General features: G+C 41.5%; 1 protein-coding gene across 1 annotated transcript in view; it reads right to left on the reverse strand.

Annotated features, from left to right (window-relative positions):
• The window catches only part of KIF1BP (KIF1 binding protein), a 57484-nt gene extending 37466 nt beyond the window's left edge, over positions 1 to 20018 (reverse strand). Inside the window, 3 exon segments of the mRNA XM_005699127.2 lie at positions 13232 to 13330; positions 19509 to 19612; positions 19615 to 20018. Coding sequence (XP_005699184.2) covers positions 13232 to 13330; positions 19509 to 19612; positions 19615 to 19933 — 522 coding nt within the window. The 5' untranslated portion in view covers positions 19934 to 20018.

Here is a 21194-nt window from a genome sequence, read left to right on the forward strand (position 1 = left end):
TCTATGGTGTTGGTGAAATGTAAATGGTAACATCCACTATGGAGAACAGTGTAAAGGTGCCTTTAAAAGGTAAAGCCATAGGTGCCCGTGATCTGGCACTACCACTCTTCAGAGAATGTGCACCACAAACCAGGCTTCTAAAAGACACAGGCACCCCATCGCGCACTATAGCTCCTTTACAACAGTCAAGACAAGCGAGCACCAGCACGTTCCACTGACAGATGAACGGACAAAGAAGTTCAGTTCACTCACTCAGTCGTGTCCAACTCTGCAACCCCATGGACTGCGACCCCATGGACTGCAGCACGCCAGGCCTCCCTGTCCATCACCAACTCCCAGACTCCACCCAAACTCCTGTCCATCGAGTTGGTGATGCCATCCAGCCATCTCATCCTCTGTCCTCCCCTTCTCCTCCTGCCCCCAATCCCTCCCAGCATCAGAGTCTTTTCCAATGAGTCAACTCTCCACATCAGGTGGCCAAAGTATTGGAGTTTCAGCTTCAACATCAGTCCCTCCAATGAACACCCAGGACTGATCTCCTTTAGGATGGACTGGTTGGATCTCCTTGCAGTCCAAGGGACTCTCAAGAGTCTTCTCCAACACCACAGTTCAAAAGCATCAATTCTTCGGCGCTCAGCTTTCTTTCTAGACAAGCTTTCTTTATGTCTCAAGTCCATACATGACCACTGGAAAAACAACAGCCTTGACCAGATGGACCTTTGTTGACAAAGTAATGTCTCTGCTTTTTAATATGCTGTCTAGGGTGGTCATAACTTTCCTTCCGAGGAGCAAGCATCTTTTAATTTCATGGCTGCAATCACCATCCGCAGTGATTTTGGGGCCCAGAAAAATAAAGTCAGCCACTGTTTCCCCATCTATTTCCCATGAAGTGATGGGACCAGATGCCATGATCTTAGTTTTCTGAATGTTGAGCTTGAAGCCAACTTTTTCACTCTCCTCTTTCACTTTCATCTAGAGGCTCTTTAGTTCTTCCTCACTTTCTGCCATAAGGGCGGTGTCATCTGCATATCTGAGGTTATTGATATTTCTCCTGGCAATCTTGACTCGATAAAGAAGTGAAACATATTCACAATGCAATCTGACTCAGGCATGAAAAAAAATGCAGCCATGCCAATTCCCAGAACAGAGCTGAACCCAGAGATAATCCTATCAAGTGAAGTAAGCAAGAATCAGAAAGGCAAAAATCACACGACATTCAGTCGTAGGTGTAATTTACACATGCACACCCATGATCTAACTGGAAAACCAAAGCAGACTCAGAAACTTGGGAAACCAAATTTATGGTTACCACAGGGCAAAGAGGTGGACAAGGGATAAATTAGGAGGAAAGGCCGAACAAATACAAGCTATTACTTACAAAGCACATAATCCGAAAAAAAAAAAAGCAATATCTACCAAGGGAGGTATACCCAACACTCTGTATCAATCTACATGGGAAAAGAATCCAAACATGCATAGCTATACGCATACGTGTAAAAGTTTCTGTATATCGTCAACACATACAACATTATTGCAGTGTTATACCAAATAACGAAGAAGGCACTGGCACCCCACTCCAGTACTCTTGCCTGGAGAATCCCATGGACGCAGGAGCCTGGTAGGCTGCAGTCCATGGGGTTGCTAAGAGTTGGACACGACTGAGCGACTTCACTTTCATTTTTCACTTTCATGCATTGGAGAAGGAAATGGCAACCCACTCCAGTGTTCTTGCCTGGAGGATCCCAGGGACGGGGGAGCTTGGTGGGCTGCTATCTATGGGGTCGCAGAGTCGGACACGACTGAAGCGACTTAGCAGCAGCAGCAGCAGCATACCAAATAATTAAAATTAACACAAAGAGGTAACAAGACACAAGTTTTTGAGTGCTTCCTCTGGCGCATTCCACTCTAAATTACAACCCCAAAGCAGGACTTGCACTAAGGCTGTGTTGGCAAAACTGGGTAACCAGAGCTAGGCATGAAGAAATGCTCCTGTTCGTGGCCACTTACCGCAACAAAGACCTGAAAACAACAGCTATTGGAACTTAATATTCGCAAGCACCGTTGGACTGTAAATGATACCTGCTCCCCAAATTTCCAGGGGTAAGTAAGCGAAAAGAACTAAACTTTCAGAAAAAAAATTTCAACAGGGAAATACAACTCAGAGTATTAAAAAAAAAAAAGTACCTGCAACCAAGCATGATACGATGCATTATTAAAGACATGCAAATGACAACTTAAACCACAGGTATCCCTTGCACTGGTCAAATGGGTCATAATCAAGACATCTACAGGCAAAAGCTGCTACAATGGGGTTAAGAAAAGGGGAACCCCCCCCCACCATGGTGCTGCTGAAATGTCAATGGTAACAGTCAGCAGACAGAGCTGTATAAACTGCCTTAAAAGGTAAAAGCATACATGCCATACGATCAAGCATTCCCAATCTTAAGAGCAGGCATACAGCAAAAAGATACAGGCACCCAAACGTGCACTGCAGCACCTTTTACAACAACCAAGACACGGAAGCCACCAAGATGCCCATCAACCCCTGAATGCATACAGACATGGAAAATGTTCACAATGCAATCTGACTCAGCCTTGAAAAAGAATGTAATCATTCCGACTGTCGGACCATAGCTGAACCTAGAAATAATCCCAGTAAATGACATAAATCAGAATCAAAAATGCAAAAATCATAAGATATCATTTATAGGTGCAATTTACACATGCACACCCATGAATTAACCAGAAAGTATAAACAGAGCAGAGATTTGAAACCAAACTTATAGTTAAGTGAGGAAGAGATAAATAGGAGGTTGAGATGTACAAATGCTAACTATTACCTAGAAAACGGATAATCGTCAAGGAGCGGTATCTATCTAGGGAAGTCTACTCAACACTCTCGTAATATCCCATATGGGAAAAGAATGTGTGTAGATGCATGTATATGTGTAACAGGAAAAGACTGCGTATACTTACAACACACAGTGTACTTCAATGCTACTTCAAAAAATAGAAATTAACTTAATACTAACAAGCTCTAACAACGCACAAACTTTGGGGTGGTTCCTCTGGCACCCTGCACTCTAATTTACAACCACAAAACTAGACTTGCTCTAAGGCTCTGTTGGCTGGCTGAGGTAACCAGACTTGGGCATGAAGAAATGCTGCCTCTTTAAGGCTGCTTCCCACAACAACAACCTAAAAACTATTGCTACTGGAACTTAATATTCACAAGCACTGATGCTGCTAAGTCACTTCAGTCATGTCCGACTCTGTGCGACACCACAGATGGCAGCCCACCAGCTCCCTTGTCCCTGGGATTTTCCAGGCAAGAACACTGGAGTGGGTTGCCATTTCCTTCTCCAATGCATGAAAGTGAAAAGTGAAAGTGAAGTCGCTCAGTCGTGTCCGACTCTTAGCGACCCCATGGACTGCAGCCTACCAGACTCCTCCATCCGTGGGATTTTCAGGCATGAGTACTGGAGTGGGGTCCCATTGCCTTCTCCGTCACAAGCACTAGTAGGTCTTAAATCATACCCACCTTCCAAAATTTTTAGGGAGTAAGTAACTCCTAGAAGCAAAAGAATTAAACACAGGGCACACTTTCAAGAAGACAACTTCAACAGGGAATTACAACTCACAGTGTTTAAACAAAAAAGCATCTGGAAACATTTGCAACATGTGAATTATTAGACATGCAAATCAGAACTACAAGGAGGTATTATTCCCTTGCTCCAGTCAAAACGCCATGAGCCAGAGGTCTACAGAGAATACATGCCACAGTGGGATTAAGAAAAGGGGACCCTCCTATGGTGTCGGCGAAATGTCACACAAAGGTCACAGCCACTAGACAGACCATTGTGAAAGTGTCTTTAAAAGGTAAAACCAAGCAGTGATGTGGCATGCAGCAGGTCTCCTTCCGCTTTCTCGCCTCTATCTTCGAGGCAGTCGCAGCGCCATCCGCGACCTAGTTGCCAACACGCAGCTCTTTGTGCGCAACCAGGAGCTACACACTCTTAAGGTGACTGGCCAGGGGATGGTCACCCAAATCGAGGCTCGTGTAGCCTCACTGGAGGGCATCGCTCTGGAAGATCAAGTCCTGCCTCCCGGCAGGCACCACCCTACAGGATGAGGCTATTCTGAGCCACTGTGGGGTGGAGGCTCTGAGCACGCAGGAAGTAGCCGGCCGCATACTTGGAGGTAAAGCTCATGGTTCCCTGACCCATGCTGGGAAAGTAAGAGGTCAGACCCTGAAGGTGGTCAAATAAGAAAGGAAGAGAACAATGGGCCAGTCAAGAGGCATATGCGTACATCCAGCGTTTATTAATGCTGCGCCCTCCTTTGGAAAGAAGGACCTAATACCAATTCTTAAGCCCTCTGTAACTTTGGTTTTCTCTAATAAAGCCACTTAGCTTAAAAAAAAAAAAAATGGTAACACCACAGCCACCATGTGATCTGGCAGCCCCACTCTTAAGAGTAAGTGCAGAGCACACCAGACATCCAAAGGACACAGGCGCCCAAACATGCACTGCAGCACCTTTCACAACGGCCACAACACGGAAGCCGCCAAAAGGTCCGTGGACAGATTAACGGATAAAGAGGTGGAAAATGTTCACAATGTCATCTGACTCAGGCGTGAAAAAGAATGTAGCCATGCCCACTGCCAGAACGTAGCTGAAACCACAGATAATCCTACTAAGTGAAGTCAGTCAGAATCAGAAAGGCAAAAATCATGATAGCCCTTATAGGCGCAGTTTAGCAGGCACACTCATGAACTAACTGGAAGACAAACAGACTCAGATCCCTGAAAACCAAATTTATGGTTACCACAGAGGTAGGCAGCCTGGAAGAGATAAAGCAGGAGGATGGGATGAAGAAAAACAATTCCCTACAAAGCAGATAATTAACAAGGGGCAATACCTACCAAGAGAGGTCTAACCAACACTCTGTATCAAGCTCTATGGGAAAGGAATCCAAACACACACACTATATAGGCATATGGGTAACAGGAAACGATCCTGTACACCCACAACACACACAGCCTGTATTTCATGTTACTCAAAAAAAAACCCACAACCCTCAATCTCCACTGACACTGGGCTGGATGAAGAAGTGGTACATGAGTACCGGAGGACATTTTTCAGCCGCTAAGAAGCATGGGGTAATGCCATCTGCAGCGACACAGATGGACCTGGAAGGTGCCACACTGAGTGCAGTCAGTCAGGCAGAGAAGGAGAAATACATGACATCTCTTACATAAGTGGAATCTATAAAGAAATGATACAAATGAACTTCCCTACAAACAAAGGGACTCACTGACTTAAGAAACTAACTTACAGTTGCCGGAGGGGGGGTGGGGGGGTGTGGACAGTTAGGGAGATTGGAATGGACATGTTCACACTGCTATATTTAAAACTGATAACCAATAAGGACCTATTGTATAGCACAAGGAACTCTGTTCAATGTTATGTGGCAGGCTGGATGGCAGGGAAGTTTGGGGAGAATGGATACACGTACGTGTATGGCTGAGTCCCTTCACTGTTCACCTGAAACTGTTGTAACACTGTTAATCGGCTATATCCCAATACAAGATAAGAAAAAAATTTAACCCGAAGAGAGGCAATGAGACACAAGCTTTGGGGTGCTTCTTCCTGCACACTGCACTCTAACTTAAAACCCCACAGCAGGACTTACTCTAAGCCTCTGCTGGCTAGCTGGCGTAACCAGAGGTGAGATGAAGAAATATTTCCACTTTGAGACCATTTCCCACAACAACAACCTGAAAGCTATTGCTATGGGAACTTAATATGCACAAGTACTGGTGGGCTGTATGTAATATCTGCCCTCCAATACTTCCAGAGGTGATTAAGTGAAAAGAATTAAACACAGGACATACTTTCAACAAGACAATTTCAACAGAGAAGTACAACTCATGGGGTCAAGTCCAAGTCCATGAGGTTGCAATGAATCGGACACAACAGAGCAATTTCTCTTTCTTTCTTTCTTTCTTTCTATAGTTCCTATGGAGAAGGAAATGGCAACCCACTCCAGTGTTCTTGCCTGAAGGATGCCATAGACGGAGGCGCCTGGTGGGCTACAGTCTATGGGGTTGCAAAGAGTCAGACACAACTAAGCAACTAACACACACACACACACACACACACGCAAGCAAAAAGAATTAAACACAGGGCATACTTTCAAGAAGACAATTTTAACAGAGAAGTCCAACTCAGTGATTAAAAAAAAAAGCACCCAGAAACAGGCGCAATATGATGAATTATTAAAGACATGCAAATCAGAAGTACAGGTATCTATCCCCTCACATCAATCAAAATGGTCATAATCAAGAAGTCTACAGACAATAACGGCTACAACAGAGTTAAGGGGACCCTCTGATGCTAACAGCCACTAGAGAGTACACTATAATAGCGCCTTTCAAAGGTAAAAACACAGCCACCCTATGACCTGGCGATCACACTCTTAAGAGAATGTGTGCAGCAACCCAGACTCTGAAGAGACTCATGCACCCAAACGTATACTACAGCAACATTTACAACAGCCAGGTCATGGAGGCCACTGAAATGCCCACAGACAGATGAATGGACAAAGAACTGACATGTGCACAGAATCAAATATAACTCAGCCATGAAAAAACATACGAAATGATGCTATTTGCAGTAACCTATGGACTTGTACGTAATTTTAGTAAGTGAAGTAATTCAGAGAAAGACAGATATAATATGATATTACTTGTAGGTGGAATAGGTTAAAAAAAAAATTGACACCAATGCACTAATTTGCAAAAGTGAAATAGACATTCAAACTTCAAAAACAAACTTAACAGTCACCAAGAAGAAAGGTGGTGGATAGGATATATTACGAGGTTTGGATTAACCTATACACACTAATCTATATGAAAGAGATAGTCAACAAAGGTTTACTATATAGCAAGAGGGGTGTACTAAGCAATCTTTAATCATCTGTATGTGAAACGAAACTGAAGATGAATACGTAAGTGTGCATATACCTGAAGAAGACTCTGTAAACCTAGAATAAACAACACGTTGTAAATCAAGTTTACATCACAAAGAAATACATATTAAATTAAAAAAAAAAACGGAGTTTTGAGATACAAACTTTTGGATGTTTATTCTGGCACATTTCACTCTAATTTACAACCCGGGAAAAGGAATTCCCCTAAGGCTCTAATTACTGCAATAAGCAGAGTTAGGTGTGAAGAAATTCAGCCACTCTGACCATTTCCCAAAACAGCAACCTGAAAATCGCCTGTACAGCACAGGGAACTCTCTAAATACTCTGTAATGGTCTAAATGGGAGAGAACCTAAAAACATGTGGATATATGCATAACTGATTTACTTTGCTGTATACCTGAAACCAACACAACATATAACTATACTATACTCCAATAAAATTTTTTAATTCTGTGTTATATATCTGCAAGTTGCTGAGAGTAGATCTTAAAATTCTCATCACAAGAAAAAAATTCTAAAAATGTGTGGTGATGAATACTAATCAGGCTTACTATGACCGTTTCATAATACATACATATATTGAATCATTATGTTGTATACCTTCAACTGACGTTGTATGTCAATGATAACTCAAAAAGCTTTAACATAAAAGAGCAAACAAATTAGCAAGAAAACACAAAAACTGAGTAAATAAGTGTAAAAAGTATGCACATTTTCAAAAGAGAAAATACAAAAATGCAAATAATATTTTTAAATTATCATTTTAATCAAGGAAACTCAAGGTAAAATGAGACATTTTGCCTATATTAGCAAAGAATTTTTTAAAATCTACGTAAGGAAAATATGTGAAGGAGATCAGAACTCTCATATACCAGTGGTGTAAGAATACATCGGGAGACTTTTTGTAGCAATTTTATAATGACTGACATGCTTATATAATGGTCACCTTCCAAATACTGTATAGCATCACTGATATGTGGAATCTTAAAAAGAGTGAACTCCTAGAAACAGAATAGACTGGTGGTTGCCAGTTGGACTGTGAAGAAGGCTGTGCGCCGAAGAATTGATGCTTTTGAACTGTGGTGTTGGAGAAGACTCTTGAGAGTCCCTTGGACTGCAAGGAGATCCACCCAGTCCACCCTAAAGGAGATCAGTCTGGGTGTTCTCTGGAGGGAATGATGCTAAAGCTGAAACTCCAGTACTTTGGCCACTTCATGCGAAGAGTTGACTCATTGGAAAAGACTCTGATGCTGAGAGGGATTGGGGGCAGGAGGAGAAGGGGACGACCGAGGATGAGATGGCTGGATGGCATCACTGACTCGATGGATGTGAGTCTGAGTGAACTCTGGGAGTTGGTGATGGACAGGGAGGCCTGGTGCGCTGCGATTCATTGGGTCGCAAAGAGTCGGACACGACTGAGCGACTGAACTGAACTGAACTGCCAGGGGCTGAGGTGATGGGAGAAGTGGAGAAATGTTTGGCAAAGCGTACAAACTTCAAGTTATAAGAAAGCTCTGGGGATCTAATGTACAGCATGTTGACTACAGTTAATAATACTGTATTGCATACTCAAAAGTTGCTAAGATGGTAAACCTTAAATATTCGCACCACAAAAACAAATAAAAGAAAAGTAACTTTATGAGATGATGGAGATGTCAACCAATCCTGTTCTGGTAATCATTTTCAATATATCTGTGAATCAAATCTTCACACTGTGCATCTTAAACTTACACAAATTATACGCCAATTGTATCTCAAATCTGGAAGTAAACCAATGAATGAATGTTTAAAACTCCTCTGCAGGACCTCCCCTGGTGGTCCAGTGGTTAAGAACCTGCCTTTCAATGCAGGGGATGCAGGTTCCATCCCTGGTCAGGGAACTAAGATCCCACATAACGTGGGACCACTGAGCCCATACTATCCACACCCAGAGAAGCCCCCATACACTGCAGCCAAGATCCAGTGCAGCCACATTAAAAATCTGAAGTGTATGGTAATGTCCAAAATCAGTAATAATAAAATAAAAACCTTCTGGCTTACAAGATTGTGTCTCTTCAACAACCACCACCCAAAACCTGCTAATAAATAACTCGTCACAACTACAGAATGCATTTTCTTTTTTATTATTCTATATTTGAGCAATTTTATAGAGAAAAAGAATCCTTTTAAGACAATAACTAATATATCACCTTGGAAAGCAGCGTGACAAAGAACAAGAGTTTGGGATCAAACAAACCACACTTAAATTCTGATTGTGTCACACAGTATATGCTAATCTCACTGAATCACAAAGTCCTTACTTATAAATAGGAATAACAGTATTTCTTTCATAGTGTTGTTATGAGAATAAAAGCTAGCCTGCTTAAGCACTCAATAAACATTAGTCTTTATTAGTTGCATCTTCTAAAACCAAAACATTAGTTTTATTAGTTTTATCATCTAGTTCATCTTTACAGGGCCTTACAAGAAAAAATGTTAATATAGTTGTAATCACGTTGTATATGTTAAGCACATCTTCCATGTACTGATGATCCAAATACTTCTATCATTTTAATGGTTACATTATACTGCCTTGCTAAGAGAGTATCATATTTATGTAACCATTCTGCCATCACTGGATGCATACAGCATTTTTTCAGTGACTCTGCATTAACTACTTTATTATCTGCTTTCCTGTTTCCTATCTTCAAATGCAATGATTCCTCACTTTGTTTAGATCTCTCCATTATCTAGAACTATATTTTGTATGCACAGATTTTCAAAATATGGCATTCTAACCCGCCACTATTAGGTCAACAATTTATGAAATACTTTCTTCAAAATTATTCATTACTGATTTATACCAAACAAGTAGAAAACCATATAAGCAATCAAACTTCTCCAACTAACCACTAGCTTATACATTTTTAAACTGAAACTCTCCGTTAAATTCATTCAAGCATTCACTCAGTAGTAACACCATTCCTTTTTCGGTTGATCTGGATGAACAAGGTAAAATATCACTCACTGGTTATCAAGAAACAGATACTGTTCTAGATGCTGCAGCGAATGCAATAGCAAAAACATCCTTGTCATCCTGGAGCACACATTCTAGTACTGAAGATGGGTGATAAATAAAATATTAAAATGAATAATATGTTAGTGACAAGTGCAAAGCAAAAAAAGCAGGAAAGCAGGGGCAGGGTATGAAGTGTTAGGGAGGGTTGGTTTGCAGTGTGAGGTGAGTAGCCAGTGAGTCCTCCTTGGATGGGAGACACGTGAGTCAAGATCCAAAGAAAATGAGGGAGCGACCCAGACAGATATCCAGGGGAAGAGCAGTATTAGCAGAGGAAACAGACAAGTGCAGGGGTCCTGAGTTGGGAGCTTATCTGGTGTGTTTTAGGAACAGCAAGGCCAGTGTAGCTAGAATAGAATGAGACAGGGGAGAATAGTAGATGAAATCAGAGGTAACTGTAGCCAGATCAGATAAGGAACTTGTAGGTTTTCATGGGTCTTCAGAGTCTACTGAGTAGGATGGGAAAACCATTGAAAAATCTGAGGAAAGGAGTGATGTGATCTGATTTACCTTTGAACAGGGCTGAGAACAGACTGAAGGGGGTATAAGGGCAGCAAGACATGATGGTGATAGCAGTGGTCTGATTCTAGACATTACTTTGCCAACAAAGGTCCATCTAGTCAAAGCTATGGTTTTTCCAGTAGTCATGTATGGATGTGAGAGCTGGACCGTAAAGAAAGTTGAGCACCGAAGAATTGAGGCTTTTGAACTGTGGTGTTGGAGAAGACTCTTCAGAGGCCCGTGGACTGCAAGGAGATCCAACCAGTCAATTCTAAAGGAAATCACTCCTGAATATCCATTGGAAGGACTGATGGTGAAGCTAAAGCTCCAATACTTCGATGGCCACCTCATGCGAAGAACTGACTCATTGGAAAAGACCTTGATGCTGGGAACAGTTGAAGGCAGGAGGACAAGGAAACGACAGAGGATGAGATGATTTGATGGCATCACTGACTCGATGGACATGAGTCTGAGCAAGCTCCCGGAGTTGGTGATGGACAGAGAAGCCTGGCGTGCTCCAGTCCATACAGTCACAAAGAGTTGGACACGACTGAGCAACTCAACTGACTGATTCTAGACCTGATTTAAAAGTAAAGCCAAAAGGACTTCCTCAGTGATCCAGTGGCTAAGATTCCACACTCCCAACGCAGGAGGCTTGGATTAGGCCCCTGGTTGGAGAACTAGATTCGCATGCCACAACGAAAGATTCCACATGCCACAGCAAAGATCTAAGATCCCAAGTGCCACAACTAAGACCCAACACAGCCAAATAGATAAACAAATATTAAAAAATAAAAGTAAAGCCAAGAGACTCTGCTGAGACTGTGAGTAGAAGTCTCCAAGGTTTCAGGCCTCAACAATTCATGAAAGAAACTGGTGTTCACAGCAAGCAAGGTAGGAAGGGGAAGGTATTAGAAGCTCAGTGTTAGACAGGAGTTTTACAGATACCTACCTACCTCATAAAAAGTGCAAGTGTCAGATCAGCAGTTGGACAGACAAGTTTGGAATTAGAGAGGTAGAGACTGGGGATATAATTTGGGAGTCATCAGTACAGAGATAGTATTTAGAACAAAGAAGTGAATGTAGATGGAGACACCCAAACACACTGAACTCTGGGTACCCCACTGTTTAGACGTTGAGGATACAAAGACAAAGCAACAAGAACTGGGAAGAAGGAAAAACAAACATGTGGAAGCTAAATAAAAGGAGCAGTCGGACTTCCCTGGTGGTCCAGTGGTTAAGAATCTACCTGTCAATGCAGAAGACATAGGTTCAGTCCCTGGTCTGGGAAGATGCTCCACAGTAATGGAGCCTGTGAGCCACAACTACTGAGCCCACGCTCTGCAACAGAAGCCACCGCAATGAGAAGCTTATGCACTGCAGCCAGAGAAAGCCCTCATGCGGCAACGAAGACCCAGCCCCAGCGCAGCCAAAAGTAAAGAAATAAAAATACAACGTGGTATAAAAGAAAAAAAGAAGTATGTCAAGGAAGAGAGACTACCCAATTGAGCCAGAGGCCAGACTGAATAACTATGCCAAATGCTCAAATAAGATGAAGACTAAGAACTTACTACTGAGTTTAGCAATATATGAATCACTAGGGAAACTGGTAAAACATTGATTCTTAACCTTGAGTTTGAAAAACCCCAAAATACCTGGTTATTTCAAAAACTGCCACACATAGCCTCAGAACAAAATTAACTAAATCCATTTTAATTTCAGAAGACTGCCAATATTTTCTGGTTACAGACTTCACTTTTTAGAGCAATGTTAAGTTCACAGTGAAGCTGAGTAGAAGGTAGAGAGATTTCCTATTGACCTCCCTGCCCCCAACATGTACGGCCTCCTCCAGAATGCCAAGGGGCGCGTTAATTTATTAAGGAAATGAATGGCAACCCAGAAGCATTACAAAGTTTACCTCTGTAGGACGGTGAGCCTCTAAAGCCAAAGTTTTCCACGTGGCTCTCTAGAGCCCTAGAACTAGTTCTACAGCACCTCTTGTGCCGCCACGGCAGGGAGGGGAGAAGGCATCTGCAGTGGAGTGGGCTCAGCGTTCTTCTGACCTGTTGCCCCACAGTAGCTCCATCAAGCTTTACATATTGTATTTCAGGAGGGTTTTACAATTCAAAAAATAAAGTTATTGAAAATCACTGCCCTGAAGCCGTGCTTCTCAAAGTGCAAAAACCAAACCAGTAGCAGCAGTAGCACCTGGTTAAAAAGGTCCCAACCCAGACCTACTCACTCAGAGTCTGGGGTTGAGCACTATATTTTAACAAGTTCTCCAGGTGATTCTGATACATGATGAAACTTGAGAACCAGCGCCTCCAAAATTTCAGATATTTTGCTTAAGTACTGATAGCTGTTTGCTTTCCTTTAAGTTAAGCACTGCTATCCTCAGTAGAAATCAAAATAGAAATTTTGCAAGTATCAGTATTTCAGGATATTGAAATAATATTTCTTATACAGTTATACTTGGATTGAGACTTTATGCAAGATTATTTTTAAGAATGCTAAAGTCTTTAATAAAAAATATTAAATAATTTTAGCTATTAGGTGACCACATAGACAGTTGCATAAAGCACACTGAAAAGTCATATTGTAATATTATGAATGAGGAATTCTTACCATCAATTCTTAACTAGTTTCTATCAAAGATTAAAATTTATCTGACATGCAACATACCTCTTTCATATACTGATTATATAGAGCTTCTGATGATTCTAGATAAGCTTGTGCAGTTTCAATTTCTTCTCTTTCAGACCACAAGATACCCAGGTTATTCTGGAGAATAAAAAGAGAAAAAAATGACAATATAAATCATCCAATAAAGTAGTCTTCATAATTTCAAAGTCAATGCTTACCTAAATAGTACTAGTGTCTGATTACCAATGAATTAACTATTCATAATACTGTTGTCCTTAAGTCACAGGAGGAAAGAAGAAGAAGAGGAAGAGAAGTCGCTCAGTCATGTCCATCTCTTTGCGACCCCATGGACCGTAGCCTATCAGGCTTCTACGTCCATGGGATTTCCCAGGCAAGAGTACTGGAGTGGGTTGCCATTTCCTTCTCCAGGGGATCTTCCTGACCCAGGGATCGAACCCAGGTCTCCTGCACTGCAGACAGATGCTTTACCATCTGAGCCACCAGGGAAGAACAGGAGGCAGTCACTAAATTGGGTTCCCCAATGATTCCTGCCTTCTGGTGTTCATGCCCTTGTACAATCTCTTCCCTTTAAGTCTGGTCTAGATTTGAGGACTTGCTTCTAACAAACAGAACATGGCAACAGTGATGGATGGTCCCCTCCAACATCAAGTTACAAAACACTATAGTCCCATTCTGGGTGCTCCCTCTTGCTGTTCTGTCTGAGGGAAGTCAAATGCCGTATTTTGAGCCACATTATGGTGTCAAGGAACTAAGGGAAGTCAACAGTCAGGGCCTCAGACCAACAGCCTGTATGAATCCTGCCAAGAACCACACAAGTGAGCTTGGATTCTCTAGCTGAACCTTCCAGTGCAGCCCCTGCTGCTGCTGCTAAGTCGCCTCAGTCGTGTCCAACTCTGTGTGAGCCCACAGACGGCAGCCCACCAGGCTCTGCAGTCCCCGGGAGTCTCCAGGCAAGAACACTGGAGCCTGGAGTGGGTTGCCATTTCCTTCTCCAATACATGAAAGTGAAAAGTGAAAGTGAAGTCGCTCAGTAAGTGTCCCACTCTTCGTGACGCCATGGACTACAGCCTACCAGGTTCTCCGTCCATGGGATTTTCCAGGCAAGAGTGCTGGAGTGGGGTGCCATCGCCTTTTCCCCAGTGCAGCCCCAGCAGGCCAATAATCTGATGACAGACCTTGAGCGAGAGGCAAACCAGCCTGGATTCCTGTTATTTCAGTAATTAAGTTTCAACCTCCTGAATTTGGGGGTACAATGTTACATTTTAAAAAACTAAGTCAGTTTTCCCCTTGCTACACAACTCTTTCATCACAGGGCAAATCAGGCCTGTGCTGAAGAGGAGCTCCTGCTTAGACAATGGGATTAGTCAGCCTCCCAACCCTCAGGACAGTCTTTCAGGCACAGGGATTCTTCTGAGGCTGAGCTTCTACCCTCTTTTGCTTACTCCCCCAGAGAAGGGAACATGATAAGGAAATAATGTTTTTAAAGCAAGTTCTTAACCTTGGCCCAAGAACCCACAAATCACCCAGGAAGAGAATTCAGAGTCTATGAATGTGGATGCGGAAACATTACAGTCATTTTCACTATATCCTCTTAAAATTGAGCATTTTTTTTTTCAGTTATGAAGGCAGGAAACAAAATGTAACAGTGTTACAGTACCTGGGACTCTGTGGTCTATGGAAGTAAAAAAAATCTTTGTATTATAGCTCACAGATATCTTAAACCATCATTAATATTCAATAATACTTTAAAGTTATATTTAAAAATAGATGTTATTTAATGGACTCATAAGGAACCTTATATATCACTATATCATACATTTGTTTTAAAAAATATTTTGATAACTTCAATATTACTGGTTTCTTTTGCAACCCTCTACATTTTATTTTATACATTTAAAATCATTATTCTGTTTCATGAAATACAGGCTTCAGTAGACTGCAAAAGGGGCATGTGGCAGACACAAAAAATGTTTCAAAATCCTACAGTCTAAAGGTAATATGATCGCTGCCCTGGAACACAGACCTCTGGTCCTAAGGCTTTGCATAGTATACCTATTCTACAGTTTTGGGGTTTTTTTTTTAAGTGACTTGATCAGTTCTCAGTGCCTAGAGCTGCAGGTAGGTTATGGTGATAAATTACTGAGATTGGGCAATTCTCTCCTCTATATTTCTTTGTAGTACCCTCGGGAAGCTTAAAGACTCAGTACCAACTTAATGATTATTCTGCCCATCCAGCTTCAAGAGAATATAAGCTTTCTTAAAAATTTAGAAATGAATCCACAAGTCACCTTTTCTCACTCCCTAGGTCAATTCATTTTTCGTCTGAGACTTTGGCCATGACACCAGTAAGCCCAAACCCAGCAGACTGTACCTAACCAGAGAAGTACCTACTACCAGGAACTGGTTAGCCACTTTTACTCTATTTAGATGGGATGGTGATGCATTTAGGCTGCTAGATCCAGGGTGAGCTCTGCCTCAGGAAGCACCAACTCTGATGTGTAAATCTGAAACCAAGTAGAGACCTAGAGTGTGTCTAGAAACGACACAGGTTTTTCTTCTGAACCATAACTTACTGAGGTCCTGAAGTTAAGGACCATGCAAGGGATCTAGAACTGACCTGACTTTTCAAAATACTGTTAATGTTTTGTTTCAGTGTTTCCTCCACAGAGGTAATCTTTTTTTTTTTTAATGTGCTAATTATTTTTACAATAGAAATCCCATAATACATCAGAAAGTACTGTATCATTCACAGAGCATCACCATGTTCCTGCCCTTGGGATAACAGAATAGGTAAGGGAAAAAACTGAATCAAAAACAGCTAAAAAAGTACTACTAGTGAATTCTACCAAACACGTAAGGAAAAAATAATACCAAGTCTACACAAATTCATCCAGAAAAACAAAGAGGAAAGAATAGTTCCTCTGTACCAAAGACATAACAAGAAACTACAGCCTGATATCCTTCATGAACAAAGATACAAAAAATACTAACAAAATTTTAGCAAATTCCATCCAACAGTACATAAAAAGGGTAATATCTGAGCCAACTTTGGCTTGGCAAAAACTCCAAGTGGAGTTTATCACAGGAAAGAAAGGTTGGCTTAACATTAGAAAAATCAATCAATGTAATTCACCATATTAACAGACAAAAGAAAAAAAATAAAAAAGATTATCTCCGATGCAGCAATGAAATGATGATGATGAGTGAAGGAAGTCAGACAAAAGAAGAGCATACACAATATAAGTCCATCATGAAATTCTAGACAATGCGGGGGAGGAGGGCAAGAAGGGAAAGAGAATACAGGAGTGAGCGAGGGGTTACAAATGCACGTGCACAAAGAAGCTTCTAGTGGTGATGGATGTGATCATCACCATGATCGCCGCGACTGTCTCATGGGAATACAGAGATGTCGAAATTCATCAAATTGCATACTTAGATACGTGCTGTTTACTATATGTCAGCTATACCTCAGTAAAGCTGAGGTCCTCCTTATACACATATGTCCTGGCAGTGGGAAGAACAACCTACTAATTTGTCAAGTTAAATTTTGCTCAGCATGATAATGCAAATATGTATTTCTGACAGCTAACTGGAGAAAAACACATTCTTCTGGAAAAGACAGAAGGGGGACAGCCTCTCTTGATAATCTAATGTGGGTCCAGGTCCTGTATATCAATAATTTCCCAGGAAGCAGACACCAGATTGGAACAAAGCAGTCAGAATCTCATAAATTCCCATGAACTTTCAAACTTTTTCTATACCAACACAAACACACAGGTAGTCTTCTACCAAAATGGAATCACTCTACATAATGCCAAGCATGCCTCAGAGCCTTCTCTCTCCTTAGTATTGATATTTTGGTGAACAAACATAAATCATTTCTAAAGGCTACATACTGCTCTTCTATATGGATGTACCAATACTTATTTAACTACAGAGCTACTCACTAATGTTTATTTTATTCTTTTCTTTTTTATATTAACAATGATATGACAAACATCCATGTTAACAGACCTCTGCATACCTGTTTCAATATTATTTTACAATACTGACAGGAAATTTTTAAGTCGAAGTCTTGACTCAGATACCTACTGATCTCCAGAAAGTTCTATGGATTTATATTTCCACCAATAATTATGCTAATGGACAGTATCCATCTCCTCATAGTTTCTCCAAAAATGAATGCAATCAATATCTTTAATAATCTCTGCCAATGTGATACAATTATTCTATACCATCCTTTCAGTTTGCTTTATTATTAGTAAGGTCAAATCTCTCATCAAAGCATATATTAAATGTAATAAAAGGCCCCTGTAATAAACAGATCAGCTAAGCAATAGACTTCAGAAACAGACTAGCATAACCCGAATCTAAATAATCTTGCCACCGAGGAACATGGTATATCATTCCTTTTAAGATTATCAGTTCTATTATCCAGCCTTTTGTAAATGCAATTTCTAAAAGTAACACTTTTAACAAATTATTGCTTATAGATAGAATACTATTGATATTATATATTTACCATATAACCTCCTGGTTTTGTTTTGTTAACCTCCTGTTTCATCAAACAGTTCTAAGACTTTTATAGTTGATGACTTTAGGTATACATAAATCACATTAAAAATGCTTTTTATTTTAAAAGATTGATACTGTTTTTTGCTTTCTATATTATTGCAATGGCCAGTACTTCTATTCAAGATTTTGTTCCTGGTTTTAGTAAAAATATCTCTAATAATTCACCCTTCAGAAAAAGCTGGCTGTTCAAAATACTGTAAATCATTGAATGTAAGATGTTACAATTTTTAAGACACAATTATTTTATGTATCAACAAGAAAACCCTGCCAACTAAATTTTACATAAAATCAATCAGCTGTAAGAACGATCCTGATTTCAGAGATATTAATATATTTAAGAATATGCACATTAAAAGTCACAAAAGTACAGTAAATACTGGAGATCTATATTACATTAAGGAAGGTTTCTATTTTTGAGATATTGAAGGAATTTTTTAAATGTTCATTAAGATCTTAGGAGAAGGCAATGGCACCCCACTCCAGTACTCTTGCCTGGAAAATCCCATGGACAGAGGAGCCTGGTAGGCTGCAGTCCATGGGGTCGCTAGAAGTCGGACACGACTGAGCACCTTCACTTCACTTTTCACTTTCATGCATTGGAGAAGGAAATGGCAACCCACTCCAGTGTTCTTGCCTGGAGAATCCCAGGGACAGGGGAGCCTGGTAGGCTGAAGTCCACGGGGTTGCCCAGAGTCGGACACGACTGAGGCGACTTAGCAGCAAGATCTTAGGAAGCCAAATGGTTGAAGAAAATTTCAAATAATTGAGATTTTGTTTGAATTCAACATCTTATGGATTTCATTAGATCATTCATCTACTCAACAAACAAATGATTTAGAATGGTCTTTTATGTGCCAGGGACTGAGATTACAAATAATGAGCAAAAAAGAGATATAGTTCCTGTTATTTTGTAGCTTTTAATTTAATTGGGCCATGATAACAGAATATGTCCTATACAATGTCCTTTTTAACTTTGAGACCTACTTACCCTAAGATCAACTGAGGTAAATGTTCCCTGGATCACATATACTAGGAACTGGAACTACTGAATGTAAGGGTTTGTGAGCTAACTTAAGCAAAGTACGTGACACAAAAGTTGATACATATTTGTATTCTGAACTGTTACGTTCCCAGCGAGAATGTCAGATTTATTTCTTAATAAACCAAGCACCACAGAAATAGGAAACAGTATTACAAGAAATCAAACGTACTAGGAGGAAGTCAGTTCAGAATACAATGATCCAAAGAAAGCTACTAAACGTATGAAGTGATTCTTGAAATCGGTTTTGAAGAATGGGCAGGAAATTCCTTGGGAAGCAAACGAATGACTACGGCAAGACAGACATCTTATTTCAAATTAAGAATGCACTCTGATTATTCTTTACAATTTCCTTGACACCTGAAATTAATAAACAAATTACTTTGGGTTTTTCTTAATAGAATGAACTGGATTTGGAAAGGTGGAGAGTTGAAAAGAGCATTTACGATGTAGGAGGGTCTTGGGTAACCGATGTGTTGACTACGACTAAAGTGAAGCAATGTGATGAAGGAGTAAGCGAAGAGGATGGAGAGGGAGTTTGGAAGCCGCTTACCACAGAGGTTTTGAAAACGTGGGGACATATTGTGCCTTATTACGTTTGCCTTTGGTCTCGGCAAGAGCTGAGGCCCCTCTCCACCCACTGGCCTCTGGCCAACAGCAGCGGGCCCGGATTTTTCTTACCTGCGCCTGGATGTAGAGGGAGACGCAGTCGTGCGACAGTCGGTACTTGCGCAGTAGCCGCAGGCATTTTACCAGATGCTCCTCCCCCGCCGACAACTCCTCGTGTCAATGTGGTTCACCCCAAGATGGAACTCAATAACCGCTCGCCTCACTGCCCCCTGGGCGACGGGCCCCTCGGCCTCCACCAATTCAGCCGGCAGCCCCAAGGCGTGTTCCCCTGCGCCCAAGCTATCATCGGCCTGCGGTCGCTCATCCTCGTCTTCAGGAGCGGGTCCCAATAGCGCCTTAACCTCTTCCAGCAACGCCCGGGCACTGTATTTCGACTTGTACGGTTCCTTCTCCGGGTTTTTATGCAGTTCCACCCGTGATAAGGCCAGCGCAGTCTGGAATTTCTCACGAATCTCGGCCCACGGAGCATCCGCCATAGCGGCCTGGTCAGCCTCGGTTTCAATTGGGACTCCCGCCTTCCTTCTCTTTTGCGACGCTTCACTTACGGCCTCTACAGTCCTGCGCCTGCGCATTGCGGAACGCTATCCAGTGACGTACTCCCAAGGAACCGCAGTATGCTTTGCAGTGACCAATGGGAAGGCGTAGTCGTCACCACAGCAACCGTTGTCATGGAAAGGAAGCTGTCCGAAGGTATTACCATTTCCCGCCCAGTCCCTCCCTCTGCGGCGGGGAGTCTCTCTTACCTGGTGACATCGATTGACTAACAGATCACAAGGAAATGTTGTTTACAAACATAGCTAGGTAACTACTCTCGTTAACTGCTATAAGCTGAAAGGCAGAAACGTTTTGACATTAGTCTATAACCCAGCCCATCAGTGGATAAAAATGTAACAATGATCCGTGTATTGTTATTAATGTATAGCCTCTATGAATGTAAAAAGCACTGAGTGATTGACAAATATTTTCATTTCAACTTCTCGAAGTAATACAGGAGTTAAGTCCCAGAGCTGTCACAAGACAACTCAATCAACGCTTTTCCGATTACATAACCTTTAAAATTACCAAGCTAAATAGAAGGGGCGGAGGCCTGGCTCCAGAAAGTTTTATCAGTTCAGTTCAGCTGCTGAGTCGTGTCCAACTCTTTGCAACACCATGGACCGCAGCATGCCAGGCCTCCCTGTCCATCACCAACTCCCGAAGTTTACCCAAACTCACGTCCAGTGTGCTTGCGCTTCTTCCAGCCCAGCATTCCTCATGATGTACTGTGCATATAAGTTAAATAAGAAGGGTGACAATATACAGCCTTGACGTACTCCTTTTCCTATTTGGAACCAGTCTGTTGTTCCATGTCCGGTTCTAACTGTTGCTTCCTGACCTGCATATAGGTTTCTCAAGAGGCAGGTCAGGTGGTCTGGTATGCCCATCTCTTTCAGAATTTTCCACAGTTTATTGTGATCCACAGAGTCAAAGGCTTTGGCATAGTCAAAGCCTTATAAACGCTGCATAGTTAGGTCCACACAAATTCTCTGACTTCATCGTCTATGGCTCTCTACATTCTCTCTACTCCAGCCAAGAAGTTTCCTTTTCCTCGAACACATCAGACAGTCTCCTGTGTCAAAGCCTGTGTATTTGCTGTTCATCTATCCTTCCCCTGTCTTCATGGCTCAATCCCTCACCTTCAGATATTTACTCAAATGATGACTTTTCAGGAAGGTCTTTCCTGACCTCCATGTTTAA

The sequence above is a fragment of the Capra hircus genome, chromosome 28 (assembly GCF_001704415.2).
Source record: "Capra hircus breed San Clemente chromosome 28, ASM170441v1, whole genome shotgun sequence".
In the NCBI taxonomy this organism is placed as follows: Eukaryota; Metazoa; Chordata; class Mammalia; order Artiodactyla; family Bovidae; genus Capra; species Capra hircus.